Raw genomic sequence first — 27,406 nt, 5'->3', positions numbered from 1 at the left:
TTAAATCCTTAAATTACATCCCTTACTCCGCCACTTTTCTCATTCCCTTAACGATCAACTCCCGCGTGGTTAATGATATAGTTTAAAATAATTTGCTTCATCGCATTATAATAATAAAAAACTTTGAACCAGTTCGGGCACTCCGTTACTAATTTAAAATCGAGGTAAGTGAATGAATTACGTACTAATATATATAATTATATATTTTTTTATTTATGCAAGCTTACTCGCGGACGGGACGAGTAAAAAACATACCTTTTTATTTATGCAAGCTTACTCGTGGACAGGACGAATAAAAAAACATAATATATTTATATATGCAAGCTTACTCGCGGATGGGACGAATAAAAAACATATACAATAAGGGGTTGGCTAATTTATAAGCATACATAGGAAAGGTTCTTATTATGGTCCCGGGTGATAAAATCTTCACAGCTCCCAATTACTTTAAGGGTTTTTGTTTCGTTCTTTCATTTTTTATGTTCAGAATTACAATTAAGCTCGGAAAATCTCTTTTTAAAATTAAAAACTTTCAAAATGAAATGCAACAACATCATCCTCCCTTTTGCTTTGGTCTTTTTTTCGACCACTGTAACCGCCGGTGGCGGGTGGACTAACAAACAATTTTACAACGACAAAGGCGAAAGAGAGGGCTCAATTTCAATTAGGAAGGGCTCGGAAGGCGATTTTAACTATGGCCCCAGTTATCCTGGAGGGCCCGATAGGATGGTACGGGTTCATGAAAACAACGGCAACATCCGCGGGATGCCCCCGGGATATTCTCTAGGCCCTGATCATCAGGAAGATAAAAGCGATCGTCAATATTATAACAGGCACGGATATCATGTTGGTGATGGACCCGCCGAATACGGAAATCACGGAGGCGGGCAATGGGGCGACGGATATTATGGACCGCCAGGCGAGTTTACACATGAGCACCGTGAACAGCGAGAAGAGGGCTGCAATATTATGTAACGAGTTATTGTTAGTCGAATTAGTGTTAGTCGAATTAGTGTTAACTTAGGTGTGAGGGATCACGCCCCCAGACCCACCCTTAGAAGGTTCTCCAACGTATGCCTGGCCGTGACAGGAACCACCTTTTCCTTTTCGCTGGCCGTATTGCTTCTAATTTGGCTTCTGATAAGCTAAACTGTTGCTGAGTTTCAGCCAAAAGGATATCTCTGGCCTCGAAGCTTGTTTGGACTTTCGCAAATTGTTGGAATAATAATGACTTTTACACTTGAAGGGATATCCCGACATGGAGTAACGCGTGCGTGCCCATGGATGCCTTAAAAGCAAGGCATTCAGGGGCCGCGCGAATCCCTTTTTGTTCCAAAACAGACTGCAAATAGTTTCCTTCGTTATTTCTGGGAGGTAGACAGGAATAATTGAATATGGCGACTCACATTACTTCTTTGTTTCAACCCGAATAAAGACAGGGCTTTGTTTCACTTTATTCTTACTTTAAGCTATTTTACTCGGTTGTTTTACTGGAAACGGAGTGGAGAGGTGTAATATACGAAACAGTTAAACCCAATAAACAAATAACCGAAACAAAACATAAGACCAAAATTCTAAAGAGAGAAAAGGAAAAATAATAAACCAGTCTTGAAATGCAATGAAAACCATACAGCAGATAGAGTAAAAAATAAATAAAGCAAATAACAAATAATAAATAACTTACTCAAAAACTTTTTAAATCCAATTAATAAATTGATTCACCTTGTATTTACCTTGGAGTGGTAGTTTACTGTGAGGATCAAGCCCCCGAATCTAACCTCGGAATCACCACTCGACCTACCAGCCACGCCGCTGGTAAGCACAACCACGCTGAGCCAGGGGTCCACTAACCCCTGATTTAAACGCGTCTCTTCAGCACGTCGTTGATTGCAATTCTTCTCTTCTCTTCACTTTAAACTCTTCGTTAATAGTGCCTAATGCACAGAGGTTCTCCAATGTATGCCTGGCCATGACAGCAAATGCATTTTGAATGGCTAATGCTGCTCAACATGGTGGTTGATTATAACTGCCGATTTTTATGTAGTTGATATGTGGAAATGCTGCCGTTGCGAATTCTGATATTTGTTGTTTTTGTTTTGACAAGGGACAAATACAAATGAGATTTAAACGGGGCTTAAATTATATAACGTTATAAGAATTTCATTTATTATCAAGTCGACCCGCCCTTTAATGGTCACCCCCCTTCTCGGATACCCTGTCCACCCACACCCTCGTTTCGAAATTACGAACACGTTGCTAAATGTTTCAATCAATTTTAACCCTACAACGTCGCCGTTAGGCTTATTTTAAAACCATTCACAGGATGGAGCAATATTCGGAATCAAATTTACTCCAAACCGTTCGGGTCGTCCTCGACAAGGGCTCAATTGCAACAGCCGCCCAACAGAAAAATATCCTAACCATTATATTTCGGAGAAAACTCCAAATCCACCCATCCAGTTCCCAATATAACGCTTTACCCCAAAACTTCAATCAAACCCAAGAATCGATGCCATCTAAATGGTGTTTACGTCAAGAGACATTGGGCTACCCTCAACGCATAAAGAGATTGGAGAAATCGGGAACCGGATTCTGCTTGCTTCTGGAAATATTTCAACTGTTGGAGAACATTGGACTGATTGATTTTGGCCCGGAACCCTGTATTATAATTACAAAAAGCTAAGCCCATGATCAAGTACGTGTAAATGGTGCAACTACAGCTACAATTAACCAATGTCTTCAATATCTCAACGTTGCTTTGGTTCAGACTCTTAAACCCGAAAATATATAACTAGAGGATGGTTCACTGGAATTCCTTCCCGTTCCACTAATTAACTGACTGGAAAACAACTGCAGGAAGGATAAGAAGTGGCTTTGATTGACGACTTTTGTGAGAAATGCACAATTGAATCATTGCCAGCTTTTCTTCGTTCTTCCTAAATTTCTTTTCTCCTCGCTGATAATAACACACAGACGTCTTCCCCGCCTTTAAAAGAAATTATGGCGAGCAATTAGCTAATGGTGACTGGGAAGTCATGGCCGTACGGCAGTTAGGACTGAGTGATATAACTACTCCGTTTGATTCTGCAAGGCCAGCCAACCGGGTTGCGCGCTTGCCCTCCGCCTCGCTGATGGAGGGCTCTTGCATTTGGAATGTTCTACGGCGGTGGTTACTGCCTGCCAAAGAACCTTGCACTTTCGCAGAACTGCCACCATGATTTGATAGTCCGTCAGGGCGTCCATCACGATGCAGGAGGCCCTCCATTACCGTGGCACACTATCTTTGGGGCGGCAAAATGCGGGGTTCAGTGTCACATGGTGATGCATGGCGAAATTAATTAACTAGAGGTTAATCATCGAACGACAAGAGATTATACAATCGACCAGGCCACCCTCAAGAAGCCATGCGCACATTCTCCAAGACGTGGTAGTGGTGGTAGTGGCGTCGGCGGGCATGGTAGCCTGTGCACTTGTACACTAATAACTACATGGCCGAGAAAGAGTGCAGTAGACTGAATTGTGAGCGATTGATAATGCGGTTTTTTCAGCCACCCAGAATTCCGTTTTGCTCCACGCCGAATGGGACCGCCGGCATTAGTGAAACGGAGGATAATCAACTTTACTAACGTTGCGTACCCCCTGTTCGGCACCCCCCCTGTTCGGCACCCAAAAATAACAACACTTTTATTTTTATCCTCCAACTTCTATTATAAATATCTCGATGAATCTGTCACTTTTGGATTTACTTTTTTCTGATTTTAATTCTCCATTTTCCAATGAAGCAATATACTGAAAGCCAGCTTACTTCCGCCATTAATGATGTTAACAATGGCCAACCTATCGCAAAAACCTCGCGAAAATGGGGTATTCCCAGGTCTACACTTCAAGGTCGACTTAAAGGATCCCAATCTCATAAAAACGCAAAACATCCTTTTCAAAAGCTATCATCGGAGCAAGAAAAGCATTTAGCCGATTGGGTGCTTGCTCAGGCCGCTTTAGGCTTACCGCCAACGCATCAAAAGTTACGCTTTTTTGCGGAACGAATCGTTCAGGCCTCCGGAGAAACAGAACGCCTTGGAAAACGCTGGATTAGCCGTTTTTTAGCTAGGTATCCAGTCCTCAAAACCCAAAGAGCTCGTCGGATAGAAAACGCCCGGGTTAATGGTGCTTCGACGGAGGTAATTAAATCCTGGTGGCTTTATATTACGAACCCGGTTATTAACGCTATTAAACCGGAAAACCGTTGGAATATGGACGAAACCGGTATAATGGAAGGCAAAGGATCTAATGGCCTAGTATTAGGGCTTAACGGGATCCGGCCGTTGCAACGAAAAGAGCCCGGAACGCGTGGTTGGACGACTATAATCGAATGTATATCGGCTACGGGCGTTGCCCTCCCTCCCCTCGTTATATTTAAGGGAAAAAACGTACAACAACAATGGTTTCCCACGGATTTAAGCCCTTTCGATAATTGGCAATTTCATGCAACCGAAAACGGGTGGACAAATAACCAAACGGCTATCGAATGGTTAAAAAAGGTGTTTATTCCGTATACCCAACCTTTAACCCCTGAAAAGCGGTTATTAGTTTTGGATGGCCATGGATCACATATAACGGACGAATTTATGCTTCTTTGCTTGCAAAATAATATTCAACTCCTATATTTACCCCCTCATTCGTCACACGTTCTTCAACCATTGGATCTATCGGTTTTTGGGCCGTTAAAAGAAGCTTATCGACGTCAACTTGGATTTGTTAGCCAGTTTTGCTGTTCAACGGTTGTTGGGAAACGAAATTTCCTACTTTGTTATCGAAAAGCCAGATTAAAAGCATTTATAGCAAAAACCATTCAATCTGGTTGGCGTACAACGGGGTTATGGCCGGTAAACTTAGTTAAACCACTTTTAAGCCCTTTTTTGTTAGAAAATAGCAACGCCAACGTTATAAAAGATAAAAACAACGGTTTGCAAAGGGATAAAACACCGGAAAGCCCAGCCCAAAAAATTAACGACCCGTCTTTACTTATTTGGAAAACCCCTAAAACGACCCGAGATATCCGACTTCAACTGCAAAAACTTTCCCAATCCAACAAAACCAACGCTACTTCACGTCTTTTATTTGCAAAAGTCCAAAAAAGCTTCGAAGCCAAAGATACCCTTTTGGCTAGCGCCCAGCAAAAAATCAGCTTATTGGAAGCACAACTGGAGGCAATACGGCCGGTTAAAAGGAGGAGGGTGGTTCCGGATCCAAACGAGCTTTTGGTTAACAAACAGAACATTATTGGATTGCAGGAAAAGGATATAGAAAATTTGGAACCTTTAGCTGATGGAGAAGAGGTTAATGAACCGGAGAAGCGTGAAAACGATTGTATTTTTGTCCGTTGATAATTTTATATTTAAATCAGTTTATAAAAGTAGGCATTTCGTTGTTAGATTTTCAGGGTGCCGAACAGGGGGGGTGCCGAACAGGGGGTACGCAACGTTAAGGGCTATATTCAGTAGTCTTGCACGGATCAAGTATATGTGAAGTTACATTTACGTACAATACACTAATATTAGGTCGAGGGGGCTATATATTTATACAGAAAGCTTAAAAGTTTTCAATTCCAAATTTAGACACGAGTGGGATTTTCAACTCGAGAAAAGTGGAAGCAAATGGAGAATAAAAAGGACTACATCTTCTCTCGCTCAATCAAGCAAATCAGACCCAAACCATTCGATTAGGCCGATAAGTAGACCTGAAAGAAATTGAGTGCAGAGTTGCATACTAAATTTCACTCAGACTTGTGTATTATAAAAGCTCTATCGACACAAGATGCGTCTCAGTAATTATCTTGTTGCACTGGCATCCAGCTCCGTCCTCGCCCAAACAACGGAAGAAGACCCGGAACCCCAAACGACAGCACGTTATGGGCTCTGCAGCGAGAAATACAACCACTGTACAACCTATGCCTGGTCTGGCAAGAGCTTTCACAAGATCACATTCAACTGCCCCGCTAACAAGTTCCTGAGATGTCCGGGACTTGGGCGGAATTTGTGCAAGATCACTTACATCAAGGGAACGGAGAGGGTGCAGGGGGTCAATTGCCGACTTCCGAAAGCTAAACAATTATTAATCGATAACAATCAGTACTGGGGAACTGAGCCTCCGCACTTGGGCCTTCTCTAGCACAAGCCTGACCGGCTGAGTGGTAATGGGACATGCACGAACCCGTGCTGTGTACGCACCTTGTCTGTAGCCTCGATTGACGCCACGTCTGAGGTGAACCGTCCACAGGACCCGGAGAGGGAGGCGAGAGTAATACGCGGAGAAAAAGAAAAGGGGGTTGTGTGGATGGATGGTTGTCTGTAAGCCAAGACGCTAGCGAATTATCCTTCTTTTTCAACTCAGCCGAGAGTTTGGAACCAAACGGATCGAGCTGACGCCTGACGCTGTTGAAAAAGAGGGATGTATGACAGAGGCAGAAAAGCCCGACTATGTTGCTCCATGCTAACTTGGTTGGAAAAGCATATTGTAATGAGCAATTGCAAGAGGAACTTACGTTTGAGATACGAGTTTAATTAAGGATTATATATGCAGTAAACACTGTCGGGAGATAATAGGGTTGGGCGGGTTGACATATGAGGGGGAATGAGCAAGTTTATAATTAATTATTCGCAGCATGGTAACCTTGGCGCGTGTTGTTGCATCCAAACGCCTACCGCCAAGCCAGCTTACCTCTTTTTCTCTTTGTTTGAGAGGGGCAGATAAGGCAGTCAACGTATTTAATACGGAGTATGAAATTCGAAATGGATAATCTGGGCGCAAGCATTATTAATGTCAGGCTCAAACTTGTGCTGCTGAATCCCCGAGTCCCCTCAGCAAAAAGGAGAAAAGAAATATCAGTATGCCAGGCTCAAGGCCAAGGATAACGCAGCCAGTGACGGCGTGGACCGTCATCGCCGTGCTTCTCGCCCTCCTCCCGACAACCCTCGCCGACGGGATAGGGCTGATCGGATGGGGCAAGCACATGTACCAGCCGGTATGCGCCTTTGCGTGCCGCAGCGTGGTGAGGGCCTGCCCGCTACTGTGCACGCCCGAGCCGGGCGGCAAAAATTACGGCACCGCGCACTCGCCCAACTGGACGCCTCCCGAGTGCTTTACCAGCGACAGGGCCTTTATGCAGACCATGGCCCTCTGCATCGACAATTACTGCCCCATCTCGGACGGCCCGACCTGGTACGCCATCGAGGACTACTGGGCGTCGCACCTGGCCGTCACGACCGTCGGCAGCTACCAGTGGGTGCCCAGCATGTCCCTGCAGGAGGCGGTGGATGGTGCGCGCGCCGAGGAGAAGGCCATGAGGGACGCCGTGGGGAAAAACTCGACGGGCCACGGTGGTTATGGCAGGCTCAGGGCCCGTCAGCACCACGGAGCATCGTCGGAATCGGGCAACGCCACACAAAGGTTCACGAGTGCGCTGCCTACAATTAAGGCCAGGGCTCCGTTAAACGTTACGAGCTTTATCCTATGGGAAGACTGGCAGAGGGCTTATAACGGAGCGAGGTTGTTTGAGACCAACGAGGTGGGGCATTCAAATGCGACGTAAGTTGTAACTACCTATGGAATTATAGCTTGCGGTATCTTGCAAGCTTTGTTTATCAGGAGCAAAAGATAAAAGAAAGAAAAAAAAAAAAAAAAAAAAACTTGACTAACCCCTGACAGGATCGCTGTTCTCTTTACCGCCCTCTTGGTTCCAGTCCTCTTTTCCATGCTTCGAGCCATTCCTGGTCTTGCTAGAAGTTACACCTGGACCTGGATCAACTGCATTGTAAACCATCCCGCAGCCTTTGGCACCCGGCACCGCGAGCCCGTCGCCGCCGCGGCAGGAGGCGCCATGGTGCCAACCCGGGGCCAGATGCTGTACATTGGCCTGATTAGCATCGTAAACTTTGTGCTCCTCGTGGCGCCCTACTACTACGTCTACCCCAACAGCACGTACCCGATCCGGCGGAACCAGGACCTGGCCACCATGGGCAACCGGGCGGGCAGCATGGCCATGGGCAACGCGGCGGCGCTGTTCCTCTTCTCGGCGCGCAACAACGCGCTGCTCTGGCTGACCGACTGGGGCCACTGCACCTTTCTGCTGCTGCACCGCTGGCTCGGCGCCTGGACCGTCCTGCTGACCGTCGTGCACTCGTGCCTGCTGCTGGCCGCCTACGTCGAGTACGGCGACTACGCCATGGAGCTCGCGCGGCTGTACTGGCGCTGGGGCGTCGTCGGCACCGTCGCCGCCGTCGCCCTCGGGCCCGCCTCCGTCCTGGCCCTCCGCCGCGCCGCCTACGACCTCTTCCTGCCGCTGCACCAGCTCCTGGCTATGCTGTTTTTGGTCGGCTACTACCACCACATCTGGTACCTGTACCAGTACCAGTGGGGCTACGAGATTTGGGTTTGGATTGCTGTGGGTTTCTGGGCGCTCGATCGTGTCCTGCGTCTGGTCAGGATGGCTGTGAAGGGGCGCCGTACTGCGGTAATCTCGCCCGTAGAGGGATCCGACGGGGAGTATATGCGCATCGACATTAACGGCGTGCGCTCGGGTGGTGTCGTTTATCTGTGTTTCCCGACATTGCGCTGGATGTTCTGGGAAAACCATCCCTTTTCTATCGTCTCCTCTAAAGCCACTGAGGTCGCTGTCGCCGACGAACCTGAAGCAACACAAACAACCATCCCTTCCTCGGAAAAGGCCGGTCCCCATGCTGAAAAGTCCGCGGCTGGGCTGGTCAGCATGCCGTCGCCATTAAGCCCACCCCAGAATGCATCCGTGGCTCCCACCTCGAGCAAGAAGACCGGCCAGCCGCGCACCACCATCATCGTCCGCACGCGCACCGGGGTGACGGCCCGCCTCGCAGCACGCCTGGCCACCGCGGCCTCCACAACCGGCACGCCGCTGCGCCTGCCCGTCCTGATCGAGGGCTCGTACCAGTACTCGGGCTCGGCGGAGCGGCGGCTGCGCAGCTGCGCCTCGGTGCTGTGCATCGCCGGCGGCGTGGGCGTGACGGCCGTGCTCCCGCTGCTGCTGCGACGCGGCGCTTGTTCGGCGTTGCCGTCGGGCAGCCCGCGCGGCCGGCTGGTCTGGGCCGTGCGCGACGGCAGCCTGCCCGCGGCCCTGGCGCCGGAGCTGGCTGCGCTGCAGGCTGCGGGCGTCGAGGTGGAGACGAGCGTCGGCAAGAGGGTCGACCTCGGCGCCGCGCTGGAGCAGGAGGTCCTTGCCGGTGGAGACCTGCTGGGGGTGGTGGTTTGTGGGCCGCCGGGGATGGCCGATAAGGTGCGCGCAAAGGTGACGCAGCTGGGGAGGGGTGGGAGGCGGGCGGTTGTTTTTGTCGATAAAGCTTTTAGTTGGTAAAAAGCAGGGCCGTTTGGATCAGACAGCAGGCGAATGGATAGCCAAACAAATATACCCATTTCTGGCCCACATAATAACCGCTTGCACTAACTACATCCTCTAGAACTGGTGTTGGGGAATTAGGGACTCGCTATCTTTACTAAGTCCATATAATACTATTATTGCAGCAAGAACCAATTGTATAGCTACCGACCTTATATAACCACATAGGTAGTTACTCGTCACGGTAGCTGTAATAATCTAACGTCTCAGTGAAACCACCCTTGCACGCCAGCCATGTCTCACCTAATTACCAATTCACCGAGAAGCTACCATTTGGTCCCCTCGTCGGCCTTATTGCCGGGACCTTTGCGATAAAATATCTACTTTATAAACGCAGAACCCCAGCCCTGGTCAAGAAGGAAAAAGCAGAAGAATTGCCTGCATTCGTGCAATGGAGGCGGTTGGGAGTGTTTTGGTGTTGGTTTTGCTGCCGACATGTTGTACGTGCGCGGTCCCGATAGACAAACAAGGACTGGTCTCTAGACTAGATTAGACTGGGGTTTGTAGCGTGGTAGCAACTTATTTAAGGCTAGGTCTAAATGCCATTTTGGTGGCTATTTTCTGTGAAACTTGCACTTTTATTGTTAAACCCCATATTTTTACTGCATTTTCCTTCATTCGCATGGCTGCTGCTAGGGTTGCTAGACTGGCCATGGCCCGATCGATTGAGGGATGGTGTAAGCGCGGAGATAGTCGGCTTTTGGAGTCAAACACAGTAGCCCCAAACTAACTCCGTTTTCACCGGCTAACCTGCAGCAACCTCCGTGGAGACCCGTAAATATCTGTGATCTCCGTCAACTCCACCGGGGTGGAACAGGTAGTTACCCGCTAAAGCCGTAAACCAAGGACGCTAGGTAGTTTAATAAATACCTACCTACCTTATGGCCCTTATCAGTGGCACGCCGGTGAATGCATGTTTTTTATAAGAACGCAGGATGAACCGACAAAGGCATTGGAGCATAAATAAGCAGACTGTGCCATCCCGTCTTCACACAAACTTGCCTCGATAGTTTTCATTTACAGTTAACACCAGACAAAAATTATAAAACAGCTTCCGTCAATCATTCTGATTTTGCATACGACTATCCAAACTATGGATTCCAAGGCCAACAAGCTCCCCTACAACCTTCCCGACGATGCAGTCTGGTTCATAACCGGCTGCTCCACCGGGATTGGCAACTCCCTGGCAAAACTCCTGCTGCAACACCCAACGTACCGCGTCGTCGCCACGGCCCGCAAACCCTCGACGCTGTCGCAGCTTGGCGTCCCAGGCTCGGAGGACCGCCTGCTCGCCACGGCGCTGGACGTGACCTCTACCGAGTCCATCGACGCCGCCGTGGCCGCCGCGCTGTCTCGCTTTGGCCGCATCGACGTGCTCGTCAACAACGCCGGGTACGGGCTCTTTGGCGACGCCGAGGCCTGCACCCGCGAGACGGAGCGCGCGCTGTTTGAGACCAACCTCTGGGGTCCCGTGGCCCTCTCCAAGCACGCCGTGCGCATCATGCGGGAGGAGAACCCCAAGACCGGGCCCATCGGCGGCGTCATTATAAACGTCAGCAGCATGGGCGGCTTTATAACCGTCCCCAGTCATACGTTTTACCACGCGTCCAAATTCGCCCTGGAAGGCTTCACCCAAGGTTTCGCCAAAGAGATGTGCCCAGAGTGGAACAGTGAGTTCTTATTTTTTTTGCCTGGTTCCCTTTTCTTCACACTCTTTTGACCGCTTCTCTCTGACATGACGACCCATCCCCCAAAAAATAGTCCATTTTTGCATCGCCGAGCCCGGCGGCGTCCAGACCGAGTTTTCATCCAACGTGAACCCCGGTCATCGGCACCCAGCCTACGACGCGCCCGACACGCCGTCCCGCATCATCGAGAGCTACCTTGCCAATCCAGAGTCCAGAAAGTACTGGGCAAAGTCGGAGCCGACGGCGCGGGCCATGATTGAGATAGTCACGGGCGCAAAGGAGGGTGCCAAGGGGCGCATCCCCGCCCGCGTGCCCATTGGAATTGATGCTTTTACCGCCGTCAAGGCCGAGGCGGTAAAGATTTCTGCGGAGCTGGAAGAGTTCAAGGAGCTGTCGGTCAGCACGCAAATAGAACTCAGTGAGGAACTCAAGACCCTCGTTGGGCATTAGTGCGGGCTCTAATGTCATTTGTGTACTGGCGTTGGCATGGCAAGTGTAATTTACAAATTTTACATGTTCACTTTTCTGAATCTCCGTCTAAGAGGACCGAGAGCCCCATACAGCAATAAATACTATAAGAGCGTGAGGAGTTATCGCATCGAATCTCGTCCTCAACGGGCACCACCATCAAATAATCTTTATACCATAACCTCCAGTTTCAAGTCAATTCCATTAAAGGGGTTTAACATGCCCCTATTTCAGGGTTGCCATTTCGTAAGACGCTAGCATAAAAGCACCTCCACCACGGGCATCGTTGCGTACCACAGGAATCGAGATGTAATACTGCGAAAAAGTAAACCACTGTTAGTTGGAGATGGTCACAAAAGCCAAAACTAACAGGACGAAAAAAACATCAAGGCTGCACGCTCACTCACCTCGTAGGTCCCGTTCCCACTCAACGACCCGACCTGCACAATTCCCTCCCACGTAATGGTACCGTCCTCGCCCTCGGTCACAAACCGCTCGACCAGATGCTGATAGGCCTTGTCCGCGGTGCAGCGGAACTTGTTCGTCTCCAGCAGCCCCAGCTTTATACCGCGGAGCAGACCAGCCGTGAACATGGCGGCCGCGCTGGACTCGAGGTAATTCCCATCCCGCCCGGGATACGGCTCGCTTATAACGAGCCACCAGCCGCCCGAGCCCCGGTCCTGCGCCTTCTTCAAACCCTCCGCCAGCGTGACGAAATACCGCACGAGCCTCTCCCGCCCGGGGTGCGCAGCCGGTATAAGCGGGATAACCTCGGTCAGGGCGAGGAAGTACCACCCGACGGCCCGGCCCCACACCAACGGCGCGGCGCCCGTGACCGGATCCGCCCAGACGGCCCTCTTGGCCTCGTCGTAACCGTGCACCAGCAGGCCCGTGGTCTGGTTCCGCGTCCGGCTCTCGATATTGTCAAACTGGCGCGCAATGTCGTCCCAGGCCGTTGCGTTGCCCCCGTCGAACAGCGCCGTCCACCGGGCGTAAAAGCTGTCGGCTATAAAAATGCCGTCGAACCACATCTGGTCCTTGTAAACGGGCGCGCGGTGCCAGAACCCGCCCGACGGCGTGCGCGGGTGCCTGTCCAGCTGCCGCCGGATCGTGTCGGCCGCCGCGCGGTACTTGGCGTCGCCCGTGCGTTGGTACCACCACAGGAGGTTGTTGCCGATGCGGTAGTCGTCCAGCGAGTAGTAGTCGAGCCTCCAATCTCGTATCGTGCCGTCGGGGAGCACCACCGCGTCGTCGATCTGGTCGCGGTACCAGCTGACCAGGGTGGAGTTTCCCGTCAGGTTGTAGGCGGCCTCGAACGCCGTGTACAGCGTCGCCTCGTTGTAGTAAAACACCTTCCTGACCCCGATCCGGATGAAAGTGTCTGCCATGCGGGCCAGGTTGGACTGTGGGCTTGCGCTGGCCAGTCCGAGCACCAAGGCAGCCAGGTATATGGTCTTCATGGTGGCTCAAAGAAAGCTCGTTTCTGTGTACAATCCTGGTGCTGTGTGCGAATTGCGACTTTGCATGTAGACATATTAACCGAGCCTTTTTTTTTAGTTGACCCAAAAGCGCCGTCTCCGCTTGCCTTTATAGCGATTATTTCTCGCTTACGCAGCTCGCGAGGGTCTCCCATTTTAACCGGCGGAAAAATTGCACAGTCTGGGTGGTTATATCGTGGCGACGGCAAAATGGGCGATACCTAATCCATATCGCATTTATTGGTTGCACTGGATTGGGGTGCAGGTGGTTGCTGCAGTCCTGAAAAACAGACCATTACATAAATGAAGACAACAAGACAACAACAAGAACTGTCCGCAACCTACTGAGAGACAAATGCTCTCGACCCGCGACATGAGACGGCTGTTTAAATTGATCTTTGTTCTCCATGGACTAAATACTTATAAACTACAGAACTAGACTAGAGTATTGGAAGGCGGCTGGACCTTTTGAGATAAACAAAAGCCTTGATAAGTTAATGTATGATAAACTTCGCATATTTATGCTCAGTGAACCCGAAAAGGGGCACAAAAAGAGGCAAATATTTCCACGGCCATAATACCGACTTGTAATACCAAAACAGCGACTTGATAACGCCTAGTAAGTGGTCGCAAGCCCGCGCGGCGGGCGAGGCAGGCTTTTGAACCACAGTGAAAGTGTCCTCAGCGGATCCAGTGGCAGACGTTTGTGGTTGGGTGGCCCGGTGTGTCGTATGTTGTACTACTTGATACAGTTCTCCGGACTCGTGGCCGAGGGGCGGGATTGGTATATTTGACATAATCTTCGGATCCTGGGAGTCCGTGCGAAAGAACAGTGCCGTGCTGCATAATATCCCAGCCTACAATCGCGGCCCATGGGATTCTATCTCGCACCATAAACTCCTGCTGGTGTGGACAAGGGTACACGAGATTATCATTTTGATAAGCCGCGGCCACGTCAACGATTTCGGTGTTAATTAAGTCGGTGTTTATATAGTAGACGTATGTTTGATATTGAGACCACGCTCCACTGACCCAAAGTTTGCCGTAGCTTAAATCTGCCGTGCAGGAAATCCAGGGGGTTCTATTCGCAATGCCCTTTCCTCTCGGATCTTCCACTTGATATCTTTAACTCATACTGTCGTCTTTGGGAACTCCGAAAAGCCCGCCGCGGGCTAAGAAGCCTCCCGTGGCTTTGATCTCCCGAGGGTTACGGCTCTCGCCTCGGTAGATAAGCTCGGGGGTATGAACGTGAACGAAGGCGCAGAAGGAAATAAGGGCAGTTGAGAGGATCAACGGGTTGAAATACATGTTGGGCAAATACTAGAAGATAAAGGTGGAAATAAATTTGAAAAGTTTCTCGAGGTTTTGACAAAGAAAACAGAGTCGACGAAATGAGAGTGGGAGGAAACTTGAGCAATAAAGGTAAAGAACAAAATCGGCAGCGGCCAAGTTTGCATTATATACCGTAATGTGGTTTCACTGGAGGTAATGTGATATTATCCTACATAATCCCGGCTATAAAAGAAAGAAAAACACAGCGGTGGCTAATATAAGTTTCGTGTATGCGCATTAATTTTTTAAGTCATATATTTTCTAATTATAATTGTACCCGAACGTTGACCATCGATGAAGAGATTTACATGCCCATATCAATGACATTTTTTAACAGCTCTTTGGTAAACAGACGCCCCATAATACAATACCAACGAGCCGGTCACGTAGTATCAGGTAATGTAAATATACGCGGCATTTTTTCGGGTACATTAACTCGCCCATTTTTACGTATGTTCGGCCAAACCGATGCATTGAAACGATCTACCGCCAGGGACTACCCTCCGAGAACAATTAATTTTTTTTTTTTGAAAACCTGTTTGAAAACCTGATCAACTACTTAACCACTTTCAGCGCTAAAACCCGGTTTTTATACACGTTTAGGCTAATACTGCCCAGTTTGTTAAGTGATGACCCATACATTCCAAGAAATATTCGACTCGGCATTTAAATGAATAATGCCCGTTCTCAATATGTCAGCCGAACCTTAACGATTTATGTTTATGATTAACGCATTAGACTTGGCATTTAAGCTACTAGCTTAATACCAGCTACAAATAAATGAACCGCGTGCTAACTATTAATATTTATAATAAACATGTTCTTTACATACAAATAAAAATAAATAATACCGGTTATATAGGTCGATCGACTCGTTGATCCACCGATCGCTCCACTGGTTTAATTGTTTAATTGATTGACTACCTTATTTTATTAACAAATATTGTTTGATTTTATAAATCTGTGGTAGTATTTGAATAATAATATGATAAATATATCAATTAATCATTTGATTAAAACAGTATGGGATGTCCCTGTAAAAGGAGAAACAAATAACGTGGTTCATCAGGACCCCGGACATATCAGGACCCCGGACATTTTTCAACCCAGTTTCATCCTTTATTTTCCACACGTGTTCTTTCCCCCAACAGTAATGGAATCATCAAATTGCGAAGCGCGAATCATTCTTGCTCTAAATGAGCTCCGATCAAGCAAAAAGAAAAGCATACGAAAGGTTGCATTAATATATAATGTCCCAAAATCGACACTACACGACAGAATAAACGGCATCGCTTCTTTGGCCAATCGTCGGCCAGGCAACCAAAAGCTAACGGAAAGGGAAGAGGAAGTAATTGTCCAGTATATACTGGACCTGGATTCCCGAGGGTTTCCAGCCCAGATCGCTGATGTGGCCGCAATGGCCGATCATCTTCTCGCTGCGCGGGACGCGCGACCGGTCGGCAAGCAATGGGCTTATCGCTTCGTACAACGACGCACAGAATTAAAAACGCGTTTTTCTCGCGCTTACGATTTCCAAAGAGCTCTTTGCGAAGATCCTGACGCGTTAAACGCGTGGTTTCAATTGGTGGCCAATATGAGGGCCAAATATGGCATCCAAGACTGCGACATGTACAACTTCGACGAAACCGGCTTTATGATGGGCCAGATTTGCGCTGGAATGGTCGTAACTGGGTCCGAAAGACGCGGAAGAAGGAAAAAAGTACAGCCTGGCAATCGAGAATGGGCGACTGCAATTTGTTGCATCAGTGGCGACGGTTACGATATACCCCCGTATATCATCGTCAAAGGCTTTTACCATTTGTCCAATTGGTATACAGAAGGCGGTCTTCCGGACACGTGGCGCCTCAAACCCACCGTTAATGGATGGACCGACAACGAGACTGGCCTCGACTGGGTTCAGCATTTCGACAACCATACAAAATCGCGGACAAAAGGCGTATATCGGATGTTAGTGCTCGATGGGCACGGCAGTCATCGATCCCCTGAATTCGAGGGCTATTGCAAAGATCACAATATTATTCCACTTTACCTGCCTGCTCATTCATCTCATTTAACCCAGCCACTTGATGTCGGAGTGTTTAACGTCCTTAAGCGGGCGTACGGTCAAAAAATTAACGACTTTATCCGGGCCCACATCACTAACATCAGCAAAGTCGACTTCTTTTTGGCTTTTGCAGCGGCTTACAAAAAGTCAATGACAAAAGAAAATATGGCCGGGGGTTTTCGAGGGGCGGGAATTATCCCCCATAGCCCGGAAATGGTCATATCTAAGCTGGATGTTAGGCTACGGACGCCGTCACCTAAAGAGCTTGATTTTTCCAGCACCGAAACCTGGGTCTCTCAAACACCGCACAACCCGACAGAAGCCGTTAATCAATCTACCCTTGTTAAAAGTCGAATCAACTGTCATCAGGGAAGCTCGCCAACGCCTATTTTTAATGCTGTAAAGCAGCTAGCAAAAGGGTTGGAGTCGATTGCTCATCGAACCACACTTTTGGAAGCGGAGAACCACAGCCTTCGGAAGGCCAACGAAGCGCTTAGCAAGCGGCGCAGGGCTCAAAAAACACGTATCCGCGAAGGAGGGTCATTTACCATACAAGAGGGTCAGAATTTGCTTCAATCAAATGGTGCCGATGGTCTAATATACGAAAAGAAAGATGAAAATGGGGAGGGGAGTAGTGCGCAGCCGGCGACTAAACGACGTTGCGGCAACTGCGGTAAACCTGGACATAATGCACGCACCTGTCAGGAGGATGCAGAAATGTCTGATGTACATATATCCGATTGCATTGAGGTAAATTGAACAACGCTGGCGTTGCAATTGAAATTGGAAGTAGTATTGTGCAGGAAAAGTGTCCGGGGTCCTGATATGTCCGGGGTCCTGATGAACCACGTTGATAATATATTTATAAGTTTAAAATATATGTTGCTACGATAAAATACCGCGGTGAAGAAAAACAAGAATAAAATTTAATTTAAGAATAAAATTTTAAACAATATAATCTGTTACAGTTAAATTATCTATAAAGTTTTCATAGTCTACCTCTATTCTTTCCAGTCTCGCTCATTATCATCTGCAGAATCCGTTTCAGTACTCGTCTCACTCTCACATACAATCAACACATCGTACCTCATCTACTCTTATATCATCCACACCAGCAACAATGCCTTTTTCCAAAACCGCCCTGCTTATTTTCTCCACGCTTGCGGCCTTGTCTTCCGCGCTACCAGGAAGTCACCGGTCAGAAATCGACCTGCCAATCTCTCATCGGGACGAGACGACCATACATCCCGTGACTTGCTACGGGCGGAGTTACACACCCGCGGAATTGTCCGCGGCAGTAGCGGAAGGTTGTAGGCAGGAACAGAAAAATAAAAACCGCAGGCGATCTGGGTACCCGCATTGGTATAAAAACAGAGAGGGCATTGCTTTCCAAGTGCAGGCCAGCAAATACATGGAGTATCCAATCCTTTACAGCGGCGAGATTTACCCAGGATATGGTAAGTTATGTTCGACTATTGCTTCAAGAGAGAAGAGACTACTAAAATCAATGCAGGTATTCCTGGGCCCGACCGCGTTGTGTTTGTTTCAGAATCGTGCATCTATGCTGGGGCTATGACCCATGACGGTGCTCCGGCGGATCACCCCAATTGGTTTGTAGCCTGCACTTAAAGGGCTGGTTCTTATGGTGGTAGAGGTGAAAAAGAAAAAGAAAAAAAACTCCCCCATCCCTCTTTAATTTGAGCGGCCCGGAGAGCTGTGTATTTCCTTGTTTTTGGTAGTATCTCAATTCAACCTATAAAAATCCCCTTGAGCCCCGATTTCAAAAGTTTCACAGAACCAATTAACGTTGCGTATACCCGCACAACATGATATTATATAAGAGTGGTGGGTTTTTCCCTCTCCCTATTATATATTTATACGTAAGGATGCGAGGCGGAAAGTTAGGTGGCAGCAAAAGTAGCGTTTAAGTTTGTAGTTAAGAATTATACACCAACAATTCTTTATATTATAAGATTATCCACTTAACGGTCATATTAAATATCGATATTACTAGGTTCAACATTTAAACTAGATCGACCACCCACCCCTACGTTGCCAAAGTGGATCGACCGCTCCATATGCTTTACTAGCCATATAGTTTTTCGGCTCATTAAATCGGCCAAAGATAATCGTCCGTTTCAAACGTAAGGATACCTTGTCGATCACAGCCGTCACGGCGAAACTTCGCAGTATTTACATTATGCGCGCATTGTACAGGCAGAAAGTTATCCACAGCAAGGCGGTTCAATTGTGGAGATTTGGTTTCAGGGGAGAGCCCTGAGGCCAAGCCCAGCGCCGCCGATACCTTTTTGGTGAACGATACGTTGCTTTGTCAAAAAGCACGTGTACGGTACTTAGCATCAAGATTTTATTCATGTAAAAACGGGCGGCGTTATGATGGCCTTTTGAGCTTCGACAATGCTGATCTCCACAAACGACAATCTGAGACCGAGATAGGATGCTGCCACGATTTCACACGTAACTATGGTGTTGAGAAGAATTCGCAGTCCGGTTTCCCAACTTGTCAGAATGAGAGAGGTATCGTCGAGGCGCTAGCAGGAAACTGTAAAATCAAGAAACGAATTTCAAGGTTCAAGGGTGGACGAGAAAATCTTGAGTCTTTATGAGAAATCCAAAGGAAACGGAAAAGAAGGGACAAGGCCGGGTAACGAGCGGCGTGAGGCTCAACAGTGCCTCGCATCGATTATCCCTGGAAAATCGAAATTGGCCTGACTTATGCGGGAGTGCAACGAGTTGGTCCCTGGGACCCATCCTCCTGTGACCGCGGATGCACTCGGGAAGGGGTCTCTGTGAGAAATCGTGCCTACTGCAAGGATGTACACTGGGGAGCCAGCCATCAAGCAGAAGACGCTACAGTGGCTGGAGTCGCTGGACACCTCGCTTACACGTTGCAAGGATATTTTAAGGACCCGGAATCGCCGCAGTAATCTCCCATCCTCAACAGGTCAATGTCTGCGAGGCATTTGATCAATTTGCGTATGCGATCAGGGAGGTCCGAACATGTATGACTAGGAATCGTGGGTGAAGTTGATGCTGGTCCCCAAGTGTGACTGTGTGCGCTTTTGTAACGAGCTCCTTCTTATTGGCCTTTACTCAGTAGCATTCCGGTGCTCATGCATGGCCTTCTAGGTCAAAAAGGCATGGCCACCGTCGCTGATCAAATACGCCGCAAGGCTACAAACATTTACAATAGCCGTGTTCCCGGCCCTGGGTATCCGGAGAATCGCCAAGAGTCGACATACGCAACTTAAAGAAAACGTTACGTTAACACGGTGAATAAAGTACACACAGTCGGGGCATACCCAACGAGAAACCATAGTTTTCAGCTGCTTTCACGAAACATGATATGCTACTTTTGTAAGCTCCACGAGCTGCGGTCCCTTGAACGCAATTTTTTCACAGTCAATGCTTGAGCCAGGCTCCACTTTGGCATGGAATGGATTGGGTTAGTACGCGATTAGCTGTTTCTCAGCAGAGCAAGCTAGACATTGCACTGTCTTATCACGATCGTAGCCGCTGGCCCGTGTCGCTGTCAAAATATACTGTTAAAACTCTATCTACTGTGCGTTGTTCAGCGGAGTGAGGAGTGCGTGGTTCGCTTCGCTCACCACGTGTTTTGGACGTAATGTTTTTTACTTTACCTCGCCTTGTAGGGAAAGTTTTTCGGCCTTTTTCAGCGGAACCTATTTTGCTTCTATTGGAGGATTTGGCAAATTCGAAGCGCAATTGGTCAAAAGCTTTAGCGTCGATTTTAGCGTAGAAAAATGAAGTTATTCGGAAGGAATAATTACCACGCAACTCCTCATTCCGCTGACGCCTTCCGAAACAATCGGTAATTCGGTCAGGTTGTTTTATAAAGAGTCTGCTATAATGGTTTGTACAGTAACGGTGTAATTTAATACCCAGTTCTTTATTGTAACCCAGATTCAGCCCAGATTTCTGCAGTCCTCTGGTGTGTAACAGACAACAAAGCGTACTAAACTGTCGGTATAATTCCTTCGTGGTCAGAACCAATACCGGATAACATCTCACATATAACGGCACTCAGCCCGCCATTGGCTTTTAGACCTCCAGGCCTGAACGCAATCCACAGAATCATGCGGTCCCAGCTGCCCATCCCGCGGTTGACATAAGTGGACTTTTTCCGATATTATGTGACTAACGTTGCGTACCCCCTGTTCGGCACCCCCCCTGTTCGGCACCCAAAAATAACAACACTTTTATTTTTATCCTCCAACTTCTATTATAAATATCTCGATGAATCTGTCACTTTTGGATTTACTTTTTTCTGATTTTAATTCTCCATTTTCCAATGAAGCAATATACTGAAAGCCAGCTTACTTCCGCCATTAATGATGTTAACAATGGCCAACCTATCGCAAAAACCTCGCGAAAATGGGGTATTCCCAGGTCTACACTTCAAGGTCGACTTAAAGGATCCCAATCTCATAAAAACGCAAAACATCCTTTTCAAAAGCTATCATCGGAGCAAGAAAAGCATTTAGCCGATTGGGTGCTTGCTCAGGCCGCTTTAGGCTTACCGCCAACGCATCAAAAGTTACGCTTTTTTGCGGAACGAATCGTTCAGGCCTCCGGAGAAACAGAACGCCTTGGAAAACGCTGGATTAGCCGTTTTTTAGCTAGGTATCCAGTCCTCAAAACCCAAAGAGCTCGTCGGATAGAAAACGCCCGGGTTAATGGTGCTTCGACGGAGGTAATTAAATCCTGGTGGCTTTATATTACGAACCCGGTTATTAACGCTATTAAACCGGAAAACCGTTGGAATATGGACGAAACCGGTATAATGGAAGGCAAAGGATCTAATGGCCTAGTATTAGGGCTTAACGGGATCCGGCCGTTGCAACGAAAAGAGCCCGGAACGCGTGGTTGGACGACTATAATCGAATGTATATCGGCTACGGGCGTTGCCCTCCCTCCCCTCGTTATATTTAAGGGAAAAAACGTACAACAACAATGGTTTCCCACGGATTTAAGCCCTTTCGATAATTGGCAATTTCATGCAACCGAAAACGGGTGGACAAATAACCAAACGGCTATCGAATGGTTAAAAAAGGTGTTTATTCCGTATACCCAACCTTTAACCCCTGAAAAGCGGTTATTAGTTTTGGATGGCCATGGATCACATATAACGGACGAATTTATGCTTCTTTGCTTGCAAAATAATATTCAACTCCTATATTTACCCCCTCATTCGTCACACGTTCTTCAACCATTGGATCTATCGGTTTTTGGGCCGTTAAAAGAAGCTTATCGACGTCAACTTGGATTTGTTAGCCAATTTTGCTGTTCAACAGTTATTGGAAAACGAAATTTCCTACTTTGTTATCGAAAAGCCAGATTAAAAGCATTTATAGCAAAAACCATTCAATCTGGTTGGCGTACAACGGGGTTATGGCCGGTAAACTTAGTTAAACCACTTTTAAGCCCTTTTTTGTTAGAAAATAGCAACGCCAACGTTATAAAAGATAAAAACAACGGTTTGCAAAGGGATAAAACACCGGAAAGCCCAGCCCAAAAAATTAACGACCCGTCTTTACTTATTTGGAAAACCCCTAAAACGACCCGAGATATCCGACTTCAACTGCAAAAACTTTCCCAATCCAACAAAACCAACGCTACTTCACGTCTTTTATTTGCAAAAGTCCAAAAAAGCTTCGAAGCCAAAGATACCCTTTTGGCTAGCGCCCAGCAAAAAATCAGCTTATTGGAAGCACAACTGGAGGCAATACGGCCGGTTAAAAGGAGGAGGGTGGTTCCGGATCCAAACGAGCTTTTGGTTAACAAACAGAACATTATTGGATTGCAGGAAAATGATATAGAAAATTTGGAACCTTTAGCTGATGAAGAAGAGGTTAATGAACCGGAGAAGCGTGAAAACGATTGTATTTTTGTCCGTTGATAATTTTATATTTAAATCAGTTTATAAAAGTAGGCATTTCGTTGTTAGATTTTCAGGGTGCCGAACAGGGGGGGTGCCGAACAGGGGGTACGCAACGTTAGCAAATCCAAAACAACCAAGCAAGGAAAGCGCCTTCTCATTCACTTGTCAAAAATTAGAGGTTCGATGCCAGAAGTACCAAATGTTATAATTAGTATGTCATTCTTAACGCTGCCTTTACAAATTTAAACGTTCGGAACGTAGGCCGCTCAGATATTACCAATGGGGTTAAATTTTAAATTACCTTTCTGTTACGATCAAGGTATCGGGTAACCTGTTCTTAGGGTAAAGTACAGTGGGTTGAAGCAACTGAGCGTCTGGCTGGGTAACTGGGGTTCTCAATAACTGGGGGTGAAGTTATGATCGTTCTCAAGTAAGTATTGAGGTTAACTAGAGTTTGATTGCTGCTAAGCAATCCTAGAATCGAATCTATCTACATGGTAATGAGCGTGCCTTATATAGACTATGTTCCGAATGTGATCTCTCCTGAAAGGTCTCTGATCTTAAAGACTCCCCAGGGTCTCTGGAGATCAGGTTGTGATCTTTGAGATCATCCCTTGTCCGTTTGAGATCAACTGTCTTGGCAGTCACGTGCTGTTACGTGGCTTTGTCCTTACGTAATCCATGTTCTGCCGGTCGGTGACTTTTTTGGGCGAGTGTCGTCAGGAGGGGTGTGACCCCACCTGGCCTCCCTGGTACCGGCCCAACTGTCTGGTCGTAACACTTTCCTCCCGTAACCTTATTTCTGGTGATGGTAAAAAACGGAGATTTTATTAATACCCTTGGGTTCGCCGCACGCAAAAGAAGTAATGAATTAAAATTCAGAAATAGTGCGTGAAATATATTTTTTTATAATTAATTTCTTTGGACTTTTAATCCTTGTTTTATTATATATTTGACCTGCGTCAAAAGTTGGATATAATTAACGCTTTTTATAGTAAAGTTACAAATTTCGAAGCGGTTAAGCCGAAAGGGTGGTTAAATTATAAAAACGAAACCCTGTTATAAAACCCTATACGTTACAGAAAAAAAGGGGAAACAAAACTATTGTTAATTTGAAATTTTATTAATATATGGCCAAGTTTTCCCGGTTTTTGGTTGGGTTGATTGTATCCGAGGGTCCAAATATAGGTTTGGCGATTGCGCCATACATTTAGGCATCATTCGCCTTTCCTTTGGTTTGGTAATATTAATTTAAGTAAAACTTAGCTTTGGTTATATCTGTTCAGGTCAGATTACCTTTCGCTCAGCTTAGGCAATAGCAGTTCAGGATTACAAGAATGGAAGTTCAAGAGGGCGATTTATGCGTGACAATTGTTTGTTGTCCAATCAGACACAAGAGCACGAAAAAGTTGCTTATTCAGACCAAGCCCGCCGAAGCTTCGCGGGCACTTGACTTTTTCCAAAAGGTGCCTGTTTTCGGCTCTCTCTGGACATGCACGCTGACCAAAGCTGAGTAGTCGGATACCTTTTCTGATCGTTGTCAGTCCCAACCCCGGTCCATTGGGTCTTCACCCCGCGCATGGTCCGTTGACCTGAGTGTTTTGATAGGCTACAATTGTGCAGACCATGCTAGTCACAGTATTCTTAATCGGGAGCCTATGCAGTCATCCCAGCAGCGATGCCACCCTGGACATAAGCGTGTTATCTCGTACGATAAGAGTTACATGTGAATAGGCAATGCTGCCAAAGCTGGGAGAGGATGTATGTCAGCATCTAGGGGATGGTCTTTTTTCAACGTTTCGGTGGTGCTACAAGTAGATTTTACACCGCCGGTGGGTGGGTTGAACCAGCGTTTTGGGAGCATCTCTACAAGTCTGAGATGGGCATCTTAGTTTGAAAGAGAAAATTCAAATACCACTCGGCACAGTTAGAATTAGTCTGAAGCAAGCATGATGATGCAGAGAAGGAATAAAGCATAACCGAGCATCACCAGCACCTGGAAAGGTACAAGGTTACCAAGTCATACTTCACGGTCCCGGAATGCAAATGGAGCCAAAGTTTCTGTTTTATTGAAAAGAGATTTTTTGTCGAGAAGCAAAGTCCATTCAACGAGAGGCGGTGAGTCCATGTTCGGCATTTGAAGGCAATAGTGTTGGCTCATTATCGCGCCCCATGTAGAGACCTGTGCCCAGTAACCATAATCTATTATCTGGAGCAGCCACTTTGCTGCTTGATGCGGTCCCATTTTTCCCCAAGCTCACCATTGATCCCCATATATGTGTGAGTGTGCCAAAACGCCGAAGTGGAGAATGTGAAAAGTACCAGAGTGTGTCCGAGAAATGAGGTAAAAAGTGTTTGCGCCGAATGTGTGCCCGGTAAATAGATGCAAGTCACAGCAAGTGCCGTGAACCTTCAAAATAGCAAGCTTATAGTGGTTAAATCGTAGCATTGAGCGGTGTGTTGGAAGATGTAGAAAAAATGAAAGACGTCAAACTGGACGGCCATATGCAGAGTGAATCTCGGGACGACCATAGCAGAGCTAGGCCCTCCCTAAGACCAGCCAGCAACATGTTCCGAGCCAGTGACGGCGAGAGACCGTAGGAACCCGCGAGAACAAATCCGAGAGGTAATGTTACGTACGGAAGCCACCCACTTGACCCAAAAGTGAACGTGTTCTTCGCAGCGGTAGCCAATATGTGGGCGTCATTCAATGTCTCGACAATGTCATTGGTTATGTTGCGGACAGACTCGAGCTTGGCGGAATGTTTGCCGTACTTTTCAACTAGCTGTTCGGTTATGTTCTCGAGACGCACCAAACCCTATGGCGGTGGCCGTTAGTTTCGCCCTATACCGACTGAGGAACAGAAAACTTACGTTTGCCATAAGTTTCTGACGCTTTGAGAGCTCAGCGGCTTCGACACGAGAGAGTTGCTACCACAATATTAGCGGCTTCCATATCAAACGATGAGACAAGACAATCAACTGACGAGCTTCTGATTCAGCTCTACCGTATATGTTGCGGCAATCGAAAGTGCAGAGAGCACCTGAACCATTTCCTCCGATGTCCTTTGGCTGGCGGCGGTGACGGCCGCGTAGCTTTCGACTGATTGCTCATTGGCAGAGGCCACTTCAGAGTGATGTTGGAGGACCGCGTCTATCATGACTTTGAGAAGCTGTTGCAAAGTGGTCGAATCCTCTAGAACGGATCGGGTCGCGCCAAGTGAATCCCTCAGGGCCTCGCTAAGCCCATTGTGCATGATCTGAACCTTCCCAAAGCTCTCGTGTAAGCCATGTAGTTTGGGATTGAGGCGGTCGATGGCATCGCTTGCTTGTTTAGTTCGCTCGTCGAGATCATTCATACGTTTTTGGAGCTCGGTTTCGACCCCTGTGACCAACTGCTCGGTGACCTTGATGAGCTTTTGAAACACAAGGATGTTCTGGGCTAGATTGTCGATGTTAGTCGTAGGACCTTTCCATTCCGAACACACAAGTGAACCTACTCTTCTCTTGATCAGCCCTAGCTGCTTCACAAAACTGCAGCGCCTTGTGCCTATAGCTGATGTACGTTCCCCACGCTGAATCCGGGGATTTCAGGCCTGAGATACACGCTTGTATTTGAGACGAGGAGACATGTAGAGAAAGGTCTCTGTGAGCGGAGACTTTCGCAAGTGCATGTTCTCGAAACGGTGAACAAGCTGAAGGAATGTGGAAATCGCCACGTTCAAGGTCGCAGATGGCAAGACTTGCTGCGTAGGCCTCCACAAAGTCGCGGATAAGGCGCCCACTGTCGGTTAGTACAGTGGCTTCATCCTTGCCATCAAGTAGCTGGCAGTTGGTGACAAGAAGTCGAGCGGCAATGCGATGACATAGAGGCTCCGACTCTAGCTGTTGAAGTTGTCGCAAGGCATCGGCGTAAACGTCGACAAGTACAGCAGGCTGGATGACGAAGGTCGGATCGTAGGCGTCAGTGTGAAACGTCGCAGCCTCGCGGGATCTTTGTGGTGGCGATGACTTTGCGCGGTTTCCCCAGCCGAGTGCCGCAATACTGTGCGGCGAGAACCATAGCACCATCAAGAAATGCAAGGCACCCAATGAAGTTGGAAGATGCATTGCGATGGTAGGAAAAGATATCAACGAGAATGCATAAGTGTGGAATTGAGCGTTTCTTGAAGAGATGTGCACAATATAGGTAGGTACCGAGGTAGTCAAAGAAGCTTTTGTTTCATGGCCTTCGAGTTTGATAGAGATGGGCAGAAGGTGAAAGAGCCGGGAGAAGAGGCGAGAGTCAATGCAGTTGTGGTAAAATCTGAGTTTGCGAAAAGAGGAAAGCCCGTTTGCTGCCGGCTTGTATGCTTAATCCAAAAACTGGAAGGGGCAGAAGGTAGAAGGTGAGGAGGAAGTGACGACCAATTCCTACCAATTGTGTCTTGAGAATCTTTTTTTGCACAATGGGCAGGCGAGCACAACCGTCCAGCAGGGTTCGGCGACTCTGAGAGGTTTGCAGCCGAAGTTCCTTTTATTTGTCCTTTTGCTTTTTTTTCGTTTCTTTCAATGCGCTTCTTCCTACTTCCAAAACTTCAAAAGGCCGCCTAAATAATACCAATGTTACAAAAAACTTCCAGCGGGCTGCCACCGGAGTAGCATCACAGTAGCAGTTAATCCGGGTGCGTTGGCCTCTTATGGCTGACTTAGCTAAGATATTGAAAAATTCGGGTTCAAGACACAGGGGACGATAAACCTGATCTTGAGCGCACGCTATGAATGTGTCATACGTCTACGTGGTTCCCATGCATTCTCAAATGCCCACGACACCGTCGGTGACCGATGCGGAGGTAGAGGGTGCAACAACCCCGGAAGGAATTGGTGATGCATTTAACACTGCAGAATTTTACTAAAGCCTTCAGGCCCCTCGGCGCATACGACGATACATGTCCAATTCTTGCATTTATACATGGCTTGCACTTTATCGTCCAGATATGAAGGATTTTAGGTGTCGAGGAAGCTAACAGGTCTTTGCTAGGTATGAAG

At 47.6% G+C, this 27,406-nt stretch overlaps 7 protein-coding genes across 7 annotated transcripts; 4 read left to right on the top strand and 3 right to left on the bottom strand.

The window, feature by feature from the left end:
* Positions 1-537: 537 nt before the first annotated feature.
* On the top strand, positions 538-975 carry MGG_04301 (uncharacterized protein; the record flags this gene model as incomplete). The annotated part of the gene is made up of 1 exon (XM_003719459.1): positions 538-975. One exon carries the CDS (start codon positions 538-540, stop codon positions 973-975), a length of 438 nt encoding a protein of 145 aa, XP_003719507.1.
* A 5,911-nt stretch (positions 976-6,886) lies between these two features.
* On the top strand, positions 6,887-9,382 carry MGG_12210 (uncharacterized protein; the record flags this gene model as incomplete). The annotated part of the gene is made up of 2 exons (XM_003719458.1): positions 6,887-7,584; positions 7,705-9,382. The coding sequence occupies 2 exons, from the start codon at positions 6,887-6,889 to the stop codon at positions 9,380-9,382; spliced, it is 2,376 nt and encodes a 791-aa protein (XP_003719506.1).
* Positions 9,383-10,363: 981 nt separating this feature from the next.
* MGG_04304 (retinol dehydrogenase 8) lies at positions 10,364-11,605 on the top strand. The gene is made up of 2 exons (XM_003719457.1): positions 10,364-11,094; positions 11,186-11,605. The coding sequence occupies exons 1-2, from the start codon at positions 10,518-10,520 to the stop codon at positions 11,560-11,562; spliced, it is 954 nt and encodes a 317-aa protein (XP_003719505.1). The 5' UTR covers positions 10,364-10,517; the 3' UTR covers positions 11,563-11,605.
* Positions 11,606-11,805: 200 nt separating this feature from the next.
* On the bottom strand, positions 11,806-13,040 carry MGG_04305 (cell wall glycosyl hydrolase YteR; the record flags this gene model as incomplete). The annotated part of the gene is made up of 2 exons (XM_003719456.1): positions 11,806-11,895; positions 11,988-13,040. 2 exons carry the CDS (start codon positions 13,038-13,040, stop codon positions 11,806-11,808), a joined length of 1,143 nt encoding a protein of 380 aa, XP_003719504.1.
* Positions 13,041-13,739: 699 nt separating this feature from the next.
* Positions 13,740-14,366, bottom strand: MGG_17635 (uncharacterized protein; the record flags this gene model as incomplete). The annotated part of the gene is made up of 2 exons (XM_003719455.1): positions 13,740-14,113; positions 14,195-14,366. 2 exons carry the CDS (start codon positions 14,364-14,366, stop codon positions 13,740-13,742), a joined length of 546 nt encoding a protein of 181 aa, XP_003719503.1.
* A 3,500-nt stretch (positions 14,367-17,866) lies between these two features.
* MGG_04308 (uncharacterized protein) lies at positions 17,867-18,084 on the top strand (the record flags this gene model as incomplete). Its single annotated transcript, XM_003719454.1, has 2 exons — positions 17,867-17,912; positions 17,969-18,084. 2 exons carry the CDS (start codon positions 17,867-17,869, stop codon positions 18,082-18,084), a joined length of 162 nt encoding a protein of 53 aa, XP_003719502.1.
* A 6,321-nt stretch (positions 18,085-24,405) lies between these two features.
* Positions 24,406-27,184, bottom strand: MGG_04309 (uncharacterized protein; the record flags this gene model as incomplete). The annotated part of the gene is made up of 5 exons (XM_003719453.1): positions 25,879-27,184; positions 25,366-25,820; positions 25,253-25,309; positions 25,019-25,197; positions 24,406-24,439 (listed from the first exon to the last, which is right to left on the bottom strand). The coding sequence occupies exons 1-5, from the start codon at positions 26,486-26,488 to the stop codon at positions 24,406-24,408; spliced, it is 1,335 nt and encodes a 444-aa protein (XP_003719501.1). The 5' UTR covers positions 26,489-27,184.
* Between the last annotated feature and the right edge of the window lie 222 nt (positions 27,185-27,406).

The sequence above is a fragment of the Pyricularia oryzae genome, chromosome 6 (assembly GCF_000002495.2).
Source record: "Pyricularia oryzae 70-15 chromosome 6, whole genome shotgun sequence".
Classification (NCBI taxonomy): domain Eukaryota; kingdom Fungi; phylum Ascomycota; class Sordariomycetes; order Magnaporthales; family Pyriculariaceae; genus Pyricularia; species Pyricularia oryzae.
The sequence above is the reverse complement of the archived record's forward strand: the minus strand, read 5'-3'. Positions and strand labels throughout refer to the sequence as shown.

Bases quoted from the DNA above. Each gene is read 5' to 3' on its own strand.
- MGG_04304 (XM_003719457.1), top strand. From the start codon at position 10,518: ATGGATTCCAAGGCCAACAAGCTCCCCTACAACCTTCCCGACGATGCA. The intron at 11,095-11,185 runs GTGAGTTCTTAT...CCCAAAAAATAG, and splicing joins GATGTGCCCAGAGTGGAACA to TCCATTTTTGCATCGCCGAG.